Source organism: Akebia trifoliata, chromosome 15, assembly GCF_017979445.1.
Source record: "Akebia trifoliata isolate Shusen 1 chromosome 15, ASM1797944v1, whole genome shotgun sequence".
Lineage (NCBI taxonomy): Eukaryota > Viridiplantae > Streptophyta > Magnoliopsida > Ranunculales > Lardizabalaceae > Akebia > Akebia trifoliata.
The window spans coordinates 3,405,631-3,422,559 of NC_141389.1; the positions used below are offsets into that span (position 1 = coordinate 3,405,631).

General features: G+C 32.1%; 1 protein-coding gene across 1 annotated transcript; it reads right to left on the reverse strand.

The window, feature by feature from the left end:
* Window positions 1–6,357: 6,357 nt before the first annotated feature.
* On the reverse strand, window positions 6,358–13,761 carry PPH (pheophytinase). The gene is made up of 6 exons (XM_086425495.1): window positions 13,608–13,761; window positions 10,972–11,738; window positions 9,407–9,633; window positions 8,618–8,809; window positions 8,041–8,197; window positions 6,358–6,784 (listed from the first exon to the last, which is right to left on the reverse strand). Exons 2-6 carry the CDS (start codon window positions 11,719–11,721, stop codon window positions 6,542–6,544), a joined length of 1,569 nt encoding a protein of 522 aa, XP_086281621.1. The 5' UTR covers window positions 11,722–11,738; window positions 13,608–13,761; the 3' UTR covers window positions 6,358–6,541.
* Between the last annotated feature and the right edge of the window lie 3,168 nt (window positions 13,762–16,929).

Sequence of the window (16,929 nt, forward strand, 5' to 3'; positions counted from 1 at the left end):
ATTGATTTTGTTGTTTGATTTTCAAGCAATGATCTTTTGAGTGCTCAAATGTCATACATGCGTCACAGCACTTAGGCTTTCATTCGAATTGAATCGACTACAAGAACTTTGTACCTAAGTCCCTAGAAAAACCAATTGACTCTAGAAAGTAGTAGTTCAGCTCAATCTCTACACAAATCCTAGCATAGGATAATCAAATTCTTTTAGCTGTTGACTTGTCCATATTAAGAGGTATTCCAAACGTACTTCCAATAGATCCCAGACATTCAGGACCCTAGAACTAAAGTAGAAGTTGTGGCAATCTTATCCACACTGGTATCAAATTGAGCATCTCCTTAGAAAGAGTCAAATCAGGGTGACATCCCTAAAAATCAAAGGACGATCACCAATTGTCCAAATTTTAAGTTTAAAATAGTCGCGCAATCTTTCGAAATACTGAACTTAAACAAAAAGAACCCATTATCCATTGAGATAATCTCAACATAGCCTTTAATATTTCAAATTTTATTTATTGCAACCTTTAATCCCAGAAAATATGGCCTGGTACTCAACACATAACCAACAAGCGTGTTCTCCTAGCGTTCAATTTCTTTTTGAATGTCCTCCTCTACGATAGAAATAACTCGTTTCCCCTTTAGGTCTGGTTTTGCTTCGAGGGATTTATCCATGGTGGTATCACCACCTTGAAAAAGATTTCTCCATGAAAAGCCATAGATGATTCACCCATTCTAAGAAGTGTTCGAGATTTACACATAGAAATTTACAAGTTGCTCTTTTATCAATCCAATGATTGAGACGAACTCCCTCTAAGATCTCTTTTGATAAATCTTTAAACTTAGCTAGGTAGAACTATTAAAATTGCAGCTCTCTCGATTTTTTTTACATATTTTTTTATTTTTGATTGATATTATTATATATGTTTTCTATTGTGTGGTGGATAATGATATATGTTGTGTATTGTTGATTTAATATTAATTAAAATATAGGTTATATGGATTCAAATGGTGATACTATTAATTCAGTCGAAGAAATAAATTTCCTAGATTCAAGTGTGTTAAATTTAATCATGATGGGAACGATATTGAGTTCCATTTTTTATTATAATAATTTCTTATGTAGGAAGCCACATAGTAATGGTCAGGACACAAGGGTTGATTTAGTGCGAGATACACTCAATGGCAATCCCATAACTTATCACCGGCAATCCCATAACTTATCACCAACTATTTAGAATGGAAAAGCACATCTTTAATAATTTGGAACCATTTTTTATGAGTAAGGCTTACTAAAGATGAAATGATATATTTCCATTGAAAAACAAGTAGCGATGTTCATATTGGTAATAAGACACAATCAAGGGAAAAGAATACTTGCACATCAATTTGATCATTCACTTAAAATGATTAACAAGTATTTCAACTTAGTCCTATTAACAATGATCAACTTGTCAATGTCCTTAGTTATACCCCCTAACCTCAATGAAGTCCCATCACATATATGTAATAATTCCTTGTTTCTAGCCTTATTTTAAGGTAGTTTCTTGTACATGTACTTTAAAAATATTTTTATTATTGTTTATAAATTAATATATTAAAATATACTTAAAATTGTATTATAGTAATAGACAGAACACACACTAGTGTTTTTATTTTGATAGAAGAACAAATGTGATATTGAAGGCATAAGGGCCTTACACAAAACATTGTGGAGTTTATTTGACATGTTGTTTACTCATGTAGTGGTTGGTTAAAAAGGGTCAGCTAATGATTCATGTGTTTCTTTTGATACCTTAAAAAGACAGTTTAAATTTTTCATATCCTCCACCAAGTTAGTATATGAAAAATTCTCATATGTATATTTATTTATAATATTAGAATAAAAAAAAGTAATATTATTTTTAGAATAATAGGTAAATATTATCTAGTAGATGTTGGGTACCTACTCATAAATGGTTATCTCATACTCTATCGAGGTATCTAATACCATCTACAAAAATATAGGAGGTCATAGGCAAATGGTTAAAAATAATTGTTCAACCATTTACATTCTTCTTTTCGAAACGTGATTGAGCAAAATTTCGAAGTTTTGAAGGCAAAATGGTATATATTGAAGTTGATCCGTTCATATGATTTGGACAAATAACAAAATATTATTGTTGCTTGTATAGTATTGCACAATTTTATTAGAAAATGTGTCGATAAAGAATTTGTTCGATTCGAGAAATAACAACCCATGGAAGAAGAAAAGGAGAGTAGCACTAGTCAAGAGTATTCAACTCCCTTATCAATAGGTCGTCAAAGCCGACAAAAAATAAAATACAAAGGGATTCAATAATCGATGTCATTTATACTGACATTCATTGGAATATTTTCATACTATTTTGTCCATTGTAATTTTTATCACTTTGTATTGTATGTGTTGACACCAAGATTTCATAAGTATTTATGATTTTTTTGTGCATGATGAATTGCATTGATGACAAACTATACATATCCACCACTTTATTCATGTGATCGAGTGATGACATTAATAATAAGTAAAACAAAGAAAATTATGGGAGGATGTTTTATATGTGTTTATCTTAGTAAGTAATATATCATTGATATTAATGTTTGATGCCTATGATAAATAATTAAATTGATATTATTAATTCATATGTTCTTTTACTTAATAGAGACATGCTGGGTCTTTTGTGTGAGCAGATGAAATTGGCATTATTAATAATGACAAATACATCTTGTACGCATTTGTGAGATGTATATTTTTCATATTTTTATTTATTTTAATTTTACTTATGATATTAGCTATAGTTATTATATTTAAATTATGGTATAATACAATTATACTGTATGGGATATTGTATGGATGTGTTATGTATATTATACAAGTATTTTCTTTACCAGGTAAATTTTCGTAAGTCTATTTTTAAGAGATATTGTCAAAGTTTTGATAAAATTATAATATTTATAAATTTGTCTAAAATAACATTATTATTTTTACAATTTTTAATATAATTATATATTTATTAGGGTTATTTTGTTTAATTCGATGTATTCTTGGTGCATTAAGGGTATTCTGATCATTTTATTAGAATACAGTAACCGTATCAAATAATAATTATCAAATTCTAGTAAATAACAAAATACTTTTACAAAACTCTATCAAACAAGTTTTTCAGTGTTCCAATTTTTTACAACTGTTTCTAGTCATAGAATCTAACAGCAAAAGCTAACAAAATTATCAAATAGGCCCTAAACTACAATTTTAAACTTGACCCATAACCCACAAACATGAAAGACCTTGCGTTAGAACTTGTTTTATTAAATACATTAAAGAATAGGCCTAATAATTCACTTCCAATTCAATGGTCAATGTTTGCACCATATACGTAGGTAATGGAGAGTCCACTATACTCCCAACTCCCAAGTGGGGCCCATACTATCAAACTTCGAGACAACCTTACTTTGTACTCCACAAATTGTGAAAATAAATTTTTCTATGCGTTTAAGTTTGTGAAAATAAAAAAAATTTCATACATTTAGATTTTTTCTCGACTATGATCTCATCTAGATATAAAGTAGAAAGTAATTTTGGGAAAAAGTAATTTTTAGAAAGTAAAATAATAATTTATATTTTAGTTTTTTGAAGTTATTTTTTAACGTTAATCCAAATAAATATTTTAACTTTTAAATTTTTAAAAATAAAAAATATTACATTTTTATAAAATGCAAACGATATATATATATATATATATATATATATATATATATGGGGACGGTTCATGGGACACAAGTAAAAACATATATAAAAACAATGGTTTTTCAAAATATGGATTAGAAGTTTCGGATTGAGCTGATTTTTTGTAAGGATGATCTCTATGATGAGAAGATCATCCTCACCAAAAATCAGCCTATTCCAAAACCTCTAACCCCATGTTTACAAGTTGAAAAATCGTGGACCGTCCATTTTTTGTAGCCCATTTGTGATGGGGTTAGAAGTTTTGGAATGGGCTGATTTTTTGTGAGGATGATCTCCTCACCATAGAGATCATCCTCACCAAAATCAGCCTATTCCAAAACTTCTAACCCATGTAGGACAAAACATGTTGGGCAAATTGTTGGGTAAATGGTTGGGTGCCGAATGGGACCCATGTATATATATATAAGTGAGACTGAGAAAATAAAATTACTAAACCAAATCATAAATAAGAAAACAAGTAACATAAAAAAAAAGACAAATCAAAACACAAAAATTTATATGGAAAACTCTTCTTAAGTTCTTATCGAAAATTTGAGATATTACATAAAATAGAATAAGACAAGGATTACATCTTTGTCTCTCTTTACTAACTCTTTTTTTAACAAACCTCCCCAAGAATACAACCTCACTTTTCTTTTATTCACATAAGCGGGTTAAGTGAATTTTAAGGCTAATTCATAAGCCTAGATCAACCCATTGAAACACAACACTTCCTATTTTACAAATTAATTTAATTAAGAATACAGTAAAATAAAAACTTAGAAAGACCAAGAAAATACATTTGATTTTTTTTTGGGGTACTCTATTTTCCTCCATTGTTTTAAAAAACAACATGATCCTCATTTTACCATACTTCCTACCATGATTTTAAATCATTCATGATCCCTAGTAATCTCCATATCATTCATGAGCACCTAAGTGGGACAAGACGTCATAACTAAGATGTCCTTTCTGCTTCTTTCTTCTTTCTTCTTTCTTCTTTCGGGTTCATAGATTTTAAAAAGAATCTTCAAAATCATCCTCTGGTATTGATTGTGCATGAGACATGTTACACGGAAGCATAACAAGAGCAAAGATAAAAAAAGCAAAACAAACACATAAAATTTACGTGGTTTGGCAAATTGCCTACATCCATAGAGTAGAGGGAGAAATATCCACTATCAACAATAAAGATTATAGACTCTTTGTCCACAGTCATAACAAACCTCATAGAGCGAAAAACATTAAGAAAACCCTACTCGGAAATACAATATATATACCCAAAAATTCACCTTTGGGCTGCACCCACTCTACATCGGGAAATATCCCTTTTGATATTGCCTTGCCTCTTGAAGTCCAAGCCTAGTAAGAATACTCGACATCTCACAACAAGACACGAAACCGAAATTTAAAATCATGCTTCCCGCTACTACTTACAAATGTGGATATCTAGCTTGGGGACTGTTAAGGAAGATACTCACTTGGGTTATGATGTTTTTTTTTCTTCGCTCATGGTACCCCCACCTTTCTGGTGAGACTAATCCCACGGTGACTTGGACTGTCCCTTTGATAAGTCCTACGGGCAACTTATTGAGTCGAGGGTCAACATGACCTTAGAGGGTGCCCCAAGGAATTCCCCCCAGTCACTCACACCACCCCTTTGAAAAGTCCTACTTGCAACTGGTTGAGTCGAGGGTCAACAGGAATCAGGAGGGTGGCCCCTAGGAATTCTTTGCTTCATGGGGTTTAGAACCCTTGACCCACCCTTCCAGAGGAGCTTATCAACGCTCGGCTTGCCACTAGGCCAACCCCTTGAGGTTAACTTGGGTTATGATATAGTGTATCTAGCCATTTCAAAAGGACTTGTTTTGATGCTGTTGCTTAAATAGACTTTTTAGTTGAATTGTTTATACTAAGGCCTGTATTGAAGGTTTACAAATATGTGCCATTTAATGCTGGAAAAAAAAAAAGTTATCTAGGGGTTCTCTTCCTCTCTCTTTTCTTCTTTTTTTCTCGAATTAACCTATTGTGCTTAATTAGGGGAAAAAACAAAAAATAATAATCAAAGTGTTCTTTGCTTTTTGTGCCAAAGGCAAGATTTTGAACTCAGTTCAATGGATTACTAAAAGAGTCAACAATCGCGGAAAATTCATTTTCAAGAAAATATGAATCCCTTGAGAAAATAAATTCCACCATTTAATTACACCAAGGAAAATATCAAAAAGAGAGTTGGTTTATTATAATTTTGAGGGTTGGTGTAATTGTGAGCAAATAAAATTAGGTTGCAATATCATTTTCCCAGGTCCTGGGATGGGAAAACATTTTCCTCCAAGATGATACGCCTGATAAATCACATTTTCAAGAGAATCATTTTTCCATAAAATTATTTACAAGGAAAATCATTTTCTCACCAAATATTTTCTCAGGTAAACAAACAATCCTCAAAATGAAAAAAGTTTTTCCTGAAGAGGTACAAGCTTCATTGAGTTCCCTTGATCTTCCCAAAGCATGAACAATGATAGTCTACAAGATCATCAAACTACACCACCAAATTTCACAAAGCTTAAACAAATTCAAACAGCCCAACAAAGAGCCTTTATTCAAACTAGAAGATCAAACTTTGAAGCCAATGGTCAGCCTTCATTCCCTGATTCAAGGGCAATTCATTGATGTAATTGTAGTATTCTACATTTGAACCAATTAAAGTTTCATATACACGGATTGATTTAATTTCTTTAATACATTGTATATGATACAAATGAGAATTCACGTCGACTTATGAGGACGACAAAATTAGACTACACTAATGTGACTTAATACCTAAATTTGTAACGCGGGATCTGATATAAGAGCTTATTAGATTCCAAACAGAGAAATTTGACCCGAAGAAATTTACCTTCACCGATTTTTGTGTTCCTTCTCTGATAAACTCCAAGTTCCTGGAGATGTCGTATTGGACAGATTCGGGATCATCCAGCAGAGGCAATGCAATAGAACCCTGGGACTCTAGGGTTTTGATCCACCCGCGAAGTAAATAATTCACCACCTGTTGCAAAACAAAACAAACTATTTATTGTTTTTGCAATATAACATAAACTAGTTCTTGGAAATTATAACTAAACTAAAAGTTAATAAATCGATGCTCTTGTTGTTAAATGAAGTACACAAGCAAGGCCTAGCTAGGGCTTTGAATTGATCGAGTAAAGAACAAATTGGTACCGCTATTATGGATACGAAAATAATGGGAAAATTTGGATTTAATTGTCAACTGCTCCTATCGGAAATAGGATTGACTACAGATTCAAGCCAGAGCATATAGTTTCATAAAATCCATAAATCCGATGAGGAATTTATTAGACCGGGCCTGATTGGATCTGACATTTTAAGTCCGGGCCCAATTTGATAAGATATTTATTGTTCTAGATCTGATCTGAAAAATTAATATTTTTTTATCGGCCCTAATTCAACCTGATTTGATTTTATAGAAGTATATGTAAAATTATAACATACATCATATACGTCAATAAAATATAAAAATACATCATTTATATATATATAGTCAGGATCAGGGAACACTTTTTTTATACAACGTTTTGTACAACACCGCCCAGATAACATCCATTTTTTACAATGTTTTTTCCAACACTGCCAGATGCTATTGGATCTTTCAAAAAATGGACATCATGGCTCTTGTAAAAAAATAAAATATATAATAGAACACAATGGTGAACCCGGCTCCCTGCATCCCCAATATAAAGAGGGATTGAGATTAAATCTTGCTACGACTCTCGAGGATAACTTTAACTTGATTGTCTTTCCTCTTCTATCTCCCTTTCCAAGAATGCCCCTCTTAACTTTATTGTCTTTCCTTCACTACCATTTTCGAATAATATCCCTCTAACTTCATTGTCTTTCCTCTTCTACCCCTTAACCCAAAGAGGATGCCAATGCTCTAGTATATTTATATATATCAAACATATTATCGGAACAGGTCCCTATTAGATCAAAAGATGATTGATTCAAAACCGATTAGGTAAGTCATTGGATTGGGTCCTTATTGAAACCCAAATCCTTTATCTGGACCCATAGTTATCAGATAGGAACGGATCAGATATTTTGGGTCTGATTCTAGCTATTTAGAGCCCTAGTTTTAGCATAATTGGTGTTCTAAAATAAATTTCTCCTGACCACATAAAACCCCATTTTTAGAGACGTATATTTCTAATTTAGAGCATTAAATCACCAATTACAGAGCAGGAAATTAGAAAGCACTTCTACACTCATCAAGTACAAGACACGTACCTCAGGAACCTCATCATGAGGGCAGTGACCAGCTGGGCTAATCTCATAGTATGGAGCTTCGGGAAGCTGCTGCTTCACCTTAAGGCCCCAAACGGGCTTTACCCACGGGTCTTCTTTCCCATACATTAGACAAATCGGAATATCATTCATATGGCACCTGCAATAATAATGTTAGCATAGTGACAAAAATCTGCGATTTGTTGAAAAAATCACGATTTTAATAGTTATCGATTAAATTATGATTTTTTTTTTCAAAAATTCACGATTAATAGTGATTTAATGTTAGACAATTTTTTGAAAATATCACAGATTATTTTTATTTTTAGCATTTTTAAGTGTTATTTTATCATTTAATATATGAAATACACTTTTTTATTTACATTTTTATACTTAAAAAATTGTTTTTATTTTAAAATTTATTCAATGTTTTTTCGACTTTATCAAATTTTTCCGAAGCTTTCTATTGCCGAGTTATTCCCAAATCCCGACTTTGTCACTATGAATGTTATCCTGGAAGGTCCAACAATGAGAATACAAGTGACATAGGTATAGCTATTTGAGTTCTAATCATGCGTACCTAGATAAAGCTTCCTGAAAGGATAGTTGTCCCTTGGGAGCAAACATGATTGAGGCAAATGAAGCAGCGGCTGCTGGGTGTTCCGTTGTTTCAAGTATACGAGAAAACACTTTGTCAACCTTTGTTGAATGATCAGCATAAACTTGCTTAAGCACCTCCCCAATGCTTCTGGGATCACTTATCTTTTGCCAACTAAAATCAAGGAAAACCAGTTCATCATCACCTAATAAAACAACTTCAATTCTAGAATAGTAAAATGCAGCATCTAGGGCTGCCAATGGATCGGGTCGATTTGGTACCGATCCAATAAGGATTGGATCTGAAACTAATCCAATAAGTATCAGATCAGGCTCTTAACGGATTGGGTTTTATCAGATCTTAATATTAAGGTCCAAACCCAATCCAATAACAGTCGGGTCCGGATCAGATCAAATCAGATTTGATATACAAAATCTAAATAAACTTCATATATTTAATACAAAATCTAAATAAACTTCATATATTTAAACAAATATATAACATTTTATCGGACCGGGTCCTTATCGGATTGGGACATGGTCAATCCAGATCTGATCCAATAAGATATCAGATCGGATCCTTATTCAAATCTAAATCATTGATCCAGACCCATAGTTATCAGATCGGATCTGATCCGATCGATTGACAGCCCTAGCAGCATCTAATACTATGAATTTTATTTTGATTGATATCTTCTTCATTGAAATCCTAAGATTGAGATGCAACATTAAATTCTGAGAGCAAAATATGGATAGTTAACAAAAGACTTACAGGAATTGTATGAGTTTTTTCACACTGGCTGGCATAGGAAACGTGCCGGACCATGGAAAAATCTTGGCTAGTCTTGGTGATCTGATAGGATTAGGGAGAAATCCCCAAAATGGTGTTGCATTGAGCAGTGTAACACCCTTTACTAGATGAGGGTAGCGTGCTGCAAAGTACAATGCAACAAATCCTCCAAGCGAGTTCCCCACGACATAAACTGGTTCACCAATGACCTGTAGCAGCAATAAAAACATAGTTTTAATTTCTCAACATACTTGTGTTAGCACCCACAACACACATTCTTCCTTCTTCTTTTGGATAGGTTGCATAAGGTATGCATCAGTTTTACATCTTCTTGCTCTAATAGATTTTTCGATAGATATTCATAATCATTTAAATTGATATAATCCAAAAATTAAATTTCCTTAGCAAGCCATTGACTTAATAAGCACAAACAAGAACTAAAAAAGTATCTTGTTCACAAATTTGCAACAGACCACAAATGGGCAGGTTCATATAGGGCTCTGTGGAAGGAGAGGAATAGGTTTGTATTCAAAGGGTTATCTCAGTTTTTGTACTGTTGTTTTACTGAGGGAAAGTTTTTAAGGTGTTTAGGGGATCTGTTTTGAAGATTTTCTTCTAAGGTGGGATAGAGTTTGTAGTCTGGAGGTTGTGTAGTCTTTGAAGCGCTGTGACTTTTTTTTGTTTCTGCTTTGTATCTGGGTTGGTCACCTCAATCACCCTTTTTTCTGATTTAATAAAATTCCTTGATTATCCCAAAAAAAAAAAAAAACATATGTTTGAATCACACACCCCTTTGCTTTGTTAGTCATTAGAGCAAATCCAACCCAAGGCTTCAAATTGGCATCTTCTTCATTTTGAAGACTCCGAACAACTTTTGAACTCCAGCCAGCCCCATCTTCAAATCACTATTCATTCTCTAAAACAATATTCACTCATTCACAAAAATAAAAGGGGAATATAATAGGTAAGGGACAAAAATGATATTTAAAATGTGTTCCATGAAAAAAGAAGGTCAAAACTGGCATTTATAAAAAAAGGGAAATATAATAGGCATTTAAAAAATTTATACAGTGAGAGAGATTTAGCTCCAACAATTCTCTCTCAGCTCTATATTTGAAGACGTGAACAGTGTTATAGAGATGAAATCTTCATTTTGAAGACCAGTTGGAATTTGGTTCGGAAGGCTTCATCTCTAAATAGAGAGATTTGAAGACCGGTTGGAGTTACTCTTAGTGGTTTTCCACATATATTCCTATTTACATAACATGCATTTGTTAGTTTATAGATCATTAAAAATAAAACAGTCATGGAATAGTTAACAGCTTTCGAAAAGAAAACCATTTTTCATGATTGATCCCTCACAACATAGGGGACATCGATATGCTTCACAAAAAAAGGATCTTGAAAATACGCAACATAAGCAGGGTTAAATGACCCATTATTGTATTGCAATAAAACTATTCACTAAAGTGTGCACAAAACACCAAAAAGGGACCTCATATCAATAAACAAAACCAAAATGAAGTTAAATGATTCCATAAAAGTACCTCTTCTATGAAATGGCGAACCTGATCCTGCCACAGATCAATTGAGTAAACCAACTCATTTGCCCATGGTTCACTTTGTTCTCCGAAACCCCAAACCAAATCCTTCTCTTCTGACCCATCTACATTAGCCAAAGGAGCAGGATCCTCAGCTGGCAATGACATGCCTTGCCCTAGAAAATCCAATGCCCATATTCTGCATTCACGACCGAGATCCTTCAATTGCTTCTCATAGTGAAAAGAACCCACACCAAAACCGGGAAGAAAGAGCACCGGTGGGGACCCCACATTTTCAGACCCCGATTTTTCATAATGCACGGTAAGTTTTGGCTTCCACTCCCAGAAACAACTACTTATTGGAGACCCATAATCGCCGTTGGATTCATCTGGAAGACCCGGAATTAAAACCTTTGTTATTGGATCATCCCTTTCTGAAACATGCCTTACCTCCTTTTTCGCACCAATTACAGCATTGTTATAGCTTTCACTTAAGATGTTCCAGTTGAAAACATTTTGAGAACCTTCAAGTTGTCCAAATGACCTAGATTCTTCCCGTTGATTAGAACTCTCAATCTTGGAATAGTTGAATCTCAATGAATCCCACTTGAAATTTGATCCAATGTATGCAACTCGAGTTTTTCTTGTAAGAAATATCTTAGAACGATTTGAATTCAAGCTTTTCTTAACTAACTTCCACTTTAAGCGACCAACACTGCAGCATGGCTCAGAATAACAGAGGGAGAGCAGTTCCATCACCTAGCAATAGTTTTCTGCAATATAAAATCAATTGCAAAAAGTTGAAAGGCATTCCAATCTACAAATGAAATAAAAACTTACTGAATCTTAAACTATTGCAAAATCAATTAAAAAATTTATTTTTTTAGAGAACTGGATAGCATGATCACTTTTAACTGAATAAACTAATTAGTGAATCCATATTGAATTTTTTACACATTTTTTAAATCAACAACTTCTGAAATGATCTAAAACTAATTCATTTATTGTTGCTGATAAATCCCCTACTACTTAACATATCATCATATTGTATTTCTTAAATCAAACTACTTGAGGTCGATAACATAAATCCTACTTTGTGATTCAACTCTATCCAAAACTATATCTTTTGTTCAAGGCATGCGAATTCAGATCTTTCCTTATAAAAGAACTCCTTCTCATCAATTCCAATACATATCTTTCCAACATTTCACCATAAATTGGAGCTGATTCTTATTTTATCTTGCAAGATTTTTCCTTTAGTTTGATCAGTACAAGTCAATGACATAACACTTCAGAAGCACGTCTCCACTTGTACCACCATACACTAATCCTATGCACAACATCCTCTCTATTTGAAGATAATTAAACCTAGCAACAAAAATGGTCATGTTGGGGAATGTTACCCATCATTTTTAAAAGAGTCGTGATTTTCTGACTCCCCCCCTCTAACATACTCTCCTGACGTGGCATGTGCTAGAACCATCGATTTGTTTCCTCGGGATACACAACTGCACATCTCCATAAATATGTGTAGTTGTGCATCCTGAGGGAAAAACTATGGTTCTAGAACATGCCACGTCATGAGAGTATGGGGGAGTCAGAAAATTATTATTCCTTTTAAATAGTGTATTACCCTATAGATTCTTCAAAAGAGTTGCATAACATTTATTTATGTTTTGGTACTAATTATTTAAAACCTTTGGTTTCTTAGGAATCCCCCCACCCCCACTATTCTAGTTTTGCATTTACTCCATCTATAGCCTCATTAACTGGCACAAATTTACAAATAACATAGACAAGGAGCTTTCCCTTGAATACTTTCACCGAATCCAAACCACAATTACTGCAAATGCAAACTCAAAAGTAGTTGGAAACTCACTTGTAATTCAAAATTCTTCTCTCCTTTTTTTTTTCCAATATTACAAGAAATTAATTCTCTAGAATCTCTACTCTTTGCTTTTTTTAATCGATAAATACCATATGAAGTTTCTTCTCTTTTACTCAAAAGTTTTCCATTTGTCTAAATATATATATATATTTTTTTTTTAAATAAAAAATTTGAAGGTTAACCCCCCTCACATGAAACCAACTCAGCCAATTAAAAACCCATTAATTTCTACACCAAAAAAAAAAAGAGAAAAATAAATCTAAATTACAAATTATTGACAAATTGGTACAATCTCTAAACCAAAAACAGCAGCTTTGGATAAACAGACAAAACATTTACACAGCAAAAATATTACAAATAAACACTGAACAAGAAACATGCCTCAGATTTTGAGACCTAAAAAAAAAGTTTCCATTTTTTCACCCAAAAAAATTTTGGCTCATTCAAACAGGAGAATTGCTAGAAATTGAATAATTAATATCTTCTATTAACCTAATTTTATATAATAAAAAAATCTAAAAATCAAATTTTACAGAAATTTTCCAAGATGGTTTATTACTATAAACCTAATTTAAGACAAATAACGAATCCAAATGAACAAAATATATATATCATTTGCTCTTTTTTTAACTTTACACCAAATTCAATTAAATAAAAAGTTTTAACCAACAAAGCATGATCTTTCGATTTTCAACTAAGTTTTGAATTTAAGCTCCAGAAAAAAAACCAATAGAGATTGAAAGAGGTGACGTACCTATGATTTTGCAGGTCAAGAGATCATTAAAACCCAAATAGTTCTGCAAATTAGGGTTTATTTATAAGTAGCTTTGAGACTTTAGAGACTAGAGAGAGAGAGAGAGAGAGAGAGAGCGGTTGCTTGAACGTCTCTCCTAACGTTGAAGTCCAATAAAATGAACCAGAATTATTGAAGATGGGACCCACTGATTTAGTTGCATAAAAATCTATATGAAGCGAGCACAGATTGACACGTGCCAGAGGTAGTAGATTTTCTTGTCTTACCATAGGGGTCAAGGTCATGACTGTCGATGAGTACCCATTTAATCGAAATCGAATCGGAATTAAAATCGAAAATCACAATTTAAGTTCTTTTTCTATTGGAATCGATTAGAGTTGGATTTAAAATGGAACTAAACCGATAAAAATCAAAACCCTTAGTTTCTATCTAAGAGATACCTGAAATCGATTTATTTTATATTATATATGATTTTAAGGTATTTTTTATTTTTAAATTAATGAATATCATATAAAATTCTTCAAATTTTCATATAAACTATGGATTGGGAGTTTAAAATGAGATATTTCTTCTAAAAATTTATTAATTTTAATGAAGAAAAAATATTATCTTTGAAAAAATAAAAAACTCATTAACTTATAGTTTTAGTATAACAAATTCTAAATTAGTAATTTTGTGATAATATGTTAATTGTTTAAAAGGAAAAAGTTTTATAATGATTTAAAATATTTTTTTTTCATTCGATTTTTGAGAATCAAAACCGATAGATACCCATGTTTTTTTTATGGTTTTTGTTCCGATTCCATTTATTTTGAAATCAGAACTAATAATATTTAGAACAGTAAAAAATACAATGGTTATGATTCTAAGTGCCTTAGGAACCGAATTGGAATCGACCATTGACACCCCTAACTTACAATGCTCCCTATTTTTATTTATTTAAAAATAATAATAGTAAGTTGTTATTGGCACCCTTAATTTTATTTATTACACTTTTAATTTCTTAAATTATTTATTACACTCCAATTAAATATTAAAACACACCCGTCAAACATTACAAAGGTTTTGCTCAAATTATAATCTCAACATTACAAAACATTATAACACTCATTCAAACAATTTCATTAGTTGTTTACAACTACAAAAGAATAATAAAATTGGAGGAAATTTTGCAATGGTATGTTTATCCTTATAAAATTGTAGTAATTGTAGATCCTACAATTATGTTTTATTATATAGACAATAATCCGCTCGTGGCTATGGCACTGGCATCCTCTTTGAAGTTAAGGGGGTAAATGCGAAAAAAAAAAATTGGAGAGGTATTATTAAAAAAAATTGAGGTTAAAAAGGTAAAAAAAAAGATGAAAAACAATAAAGTGAATTAAATGAACAAAACATAAAATATAGTAAAGTTAGAGGAGTGAAGAGGAAATAAAATAAAGCGGACTCCACAAAATTATAACCACTGTGGGCCTTACCATTGTATTTTATAATTGGCATAGATATCTTCTCTGGGGTTAAGGGGGTAAAAGCAACCAAAAAAGTTGTAAGGGTATTATTAAAAAAATTGAGGTTAAGGGGGTAAAAGATGAAAAATAATAAAGTGAGTAAAAGATAAAAGAGAAAATATAGTAAAGTTAAATAGGATGAAGAGTAAAGAAAATAACGTGGGTCCCACAAAATTATAGTTTGATGAGAGATTTATCCTACAAAGCTATAGTTGATAAGAGGTTTATCGCCCACAAAATCGTAACAACTATGGACCTTACATTTGTGTTTTATTATATAATATATTAGAAGGTGGCACGTGTAAACGTACTGTAGACACCCCATTTTTGCTTGGGTCGAGCTCAAGGGCACTAAAACCTTCCAAGAATAAGTTTGACTTGAAGAATTTATACGAAATTTAAAATCTAATGACTAAACATGCGAAGACCCAATCTTATGAGGTTCAGTCAATTTTGTTGGGCAGTGAAATCCTATGTGAACTCAAATTTGCTTAAGAGAAATGACTTCATAATCCCTCTCCTTAATGACTTTTCCCTCAAGAAATCCCATTATTTTACTTTTTCATCCTTGCATTAATTATCTAAATAATTCCCTCACTTTATTTTTCAAATAATTCACCAACTTCTTCTAACAATGACCTTTGGTCAAGGATTGGTCCCCACAAGAGTGTTATTACCTCCTTAACCACATCATTTTTAGCCTAATGGGGGTGATTTACTCTTATGCTCATTAATCCTATCACAAATTCTACTAAAATTCTTTTAATTCAAACTAATTTGACCATCTTCCAAGGATCATGACCATTCTATACACCCTAGAGAATTCTCTAGAACTTGTGCACAAGAACTAGAATATCCCTAGGTTGTTAAAAAGTTAGTTAGGCTAAATGTATAAAAAGTTCAAATATTAATCATATAATTACATATCATTTGGGTTAATTCTTTCCAATTTGACTCAAAGTCAAGATCTTAGGACTACTCTACACCTCCCAAAGAATTCTCTAAAAACTGTTAGTTTTTACTAACCTATCTATTAATCATCATGATTGGTAAGACCCATAGGTGAGTGAAAATCCATCAAGGCCAAAGAGATGATGAGTAATTATGAATTTTCATAAAGGTTTGAGTGAAATGATTAAGAACTTGAAGATTTAGAATCAATTTATCCTTAAGGATCTTCCAAAATCTTATAAATAAGAGACCCTTCCAAGACAAATGGAAGATCTTATTTGGTGATTAAATTTTTTGCCCAAACCTCTTTAAGCTTCCCTATTATCTTAAATCTCTTTCAAAATTCATAAAAGAAAAAAAAAATCAAGAAGAAAAAAAATATCAAGATGGGGTTCAACCCTCAATTTTTTTCCCATTTAATCTCTTTGTCCTTACTATCTATTCTTTACTTTCAAGCATTTTATTTCTTTATTTACAAGATTTCTAGTTTAATAATGTAACTTCCTTTAATTTTCTAACTAGAGACTTTGAGAGAGAGAGAGAGAAATAAGTTCCTTGAGAGCAATAGATTAGATTGCTTTACTTTTATTTACTCTTATGTAATTTAATTTCTATAACATAGATGCTTTTAATTCCTTGCAATTTCAATTTTAAAATAATTGTCTTTTATCTTGCTTCATTTGATGGCAATAGAGCTATAAAGAATGAAGGTAATCTTCTCTTAATAAGTCCATCACATGCATACACTTTGTACACACCCACCTCTAAAAGATTATAAGTGAGGGTGCAGGTTCTTATAAATCTATGTCCAACCTTTAGAGCCAACAAAGATTATAAGTGAGGATGCAGGTTCTTATGAATCT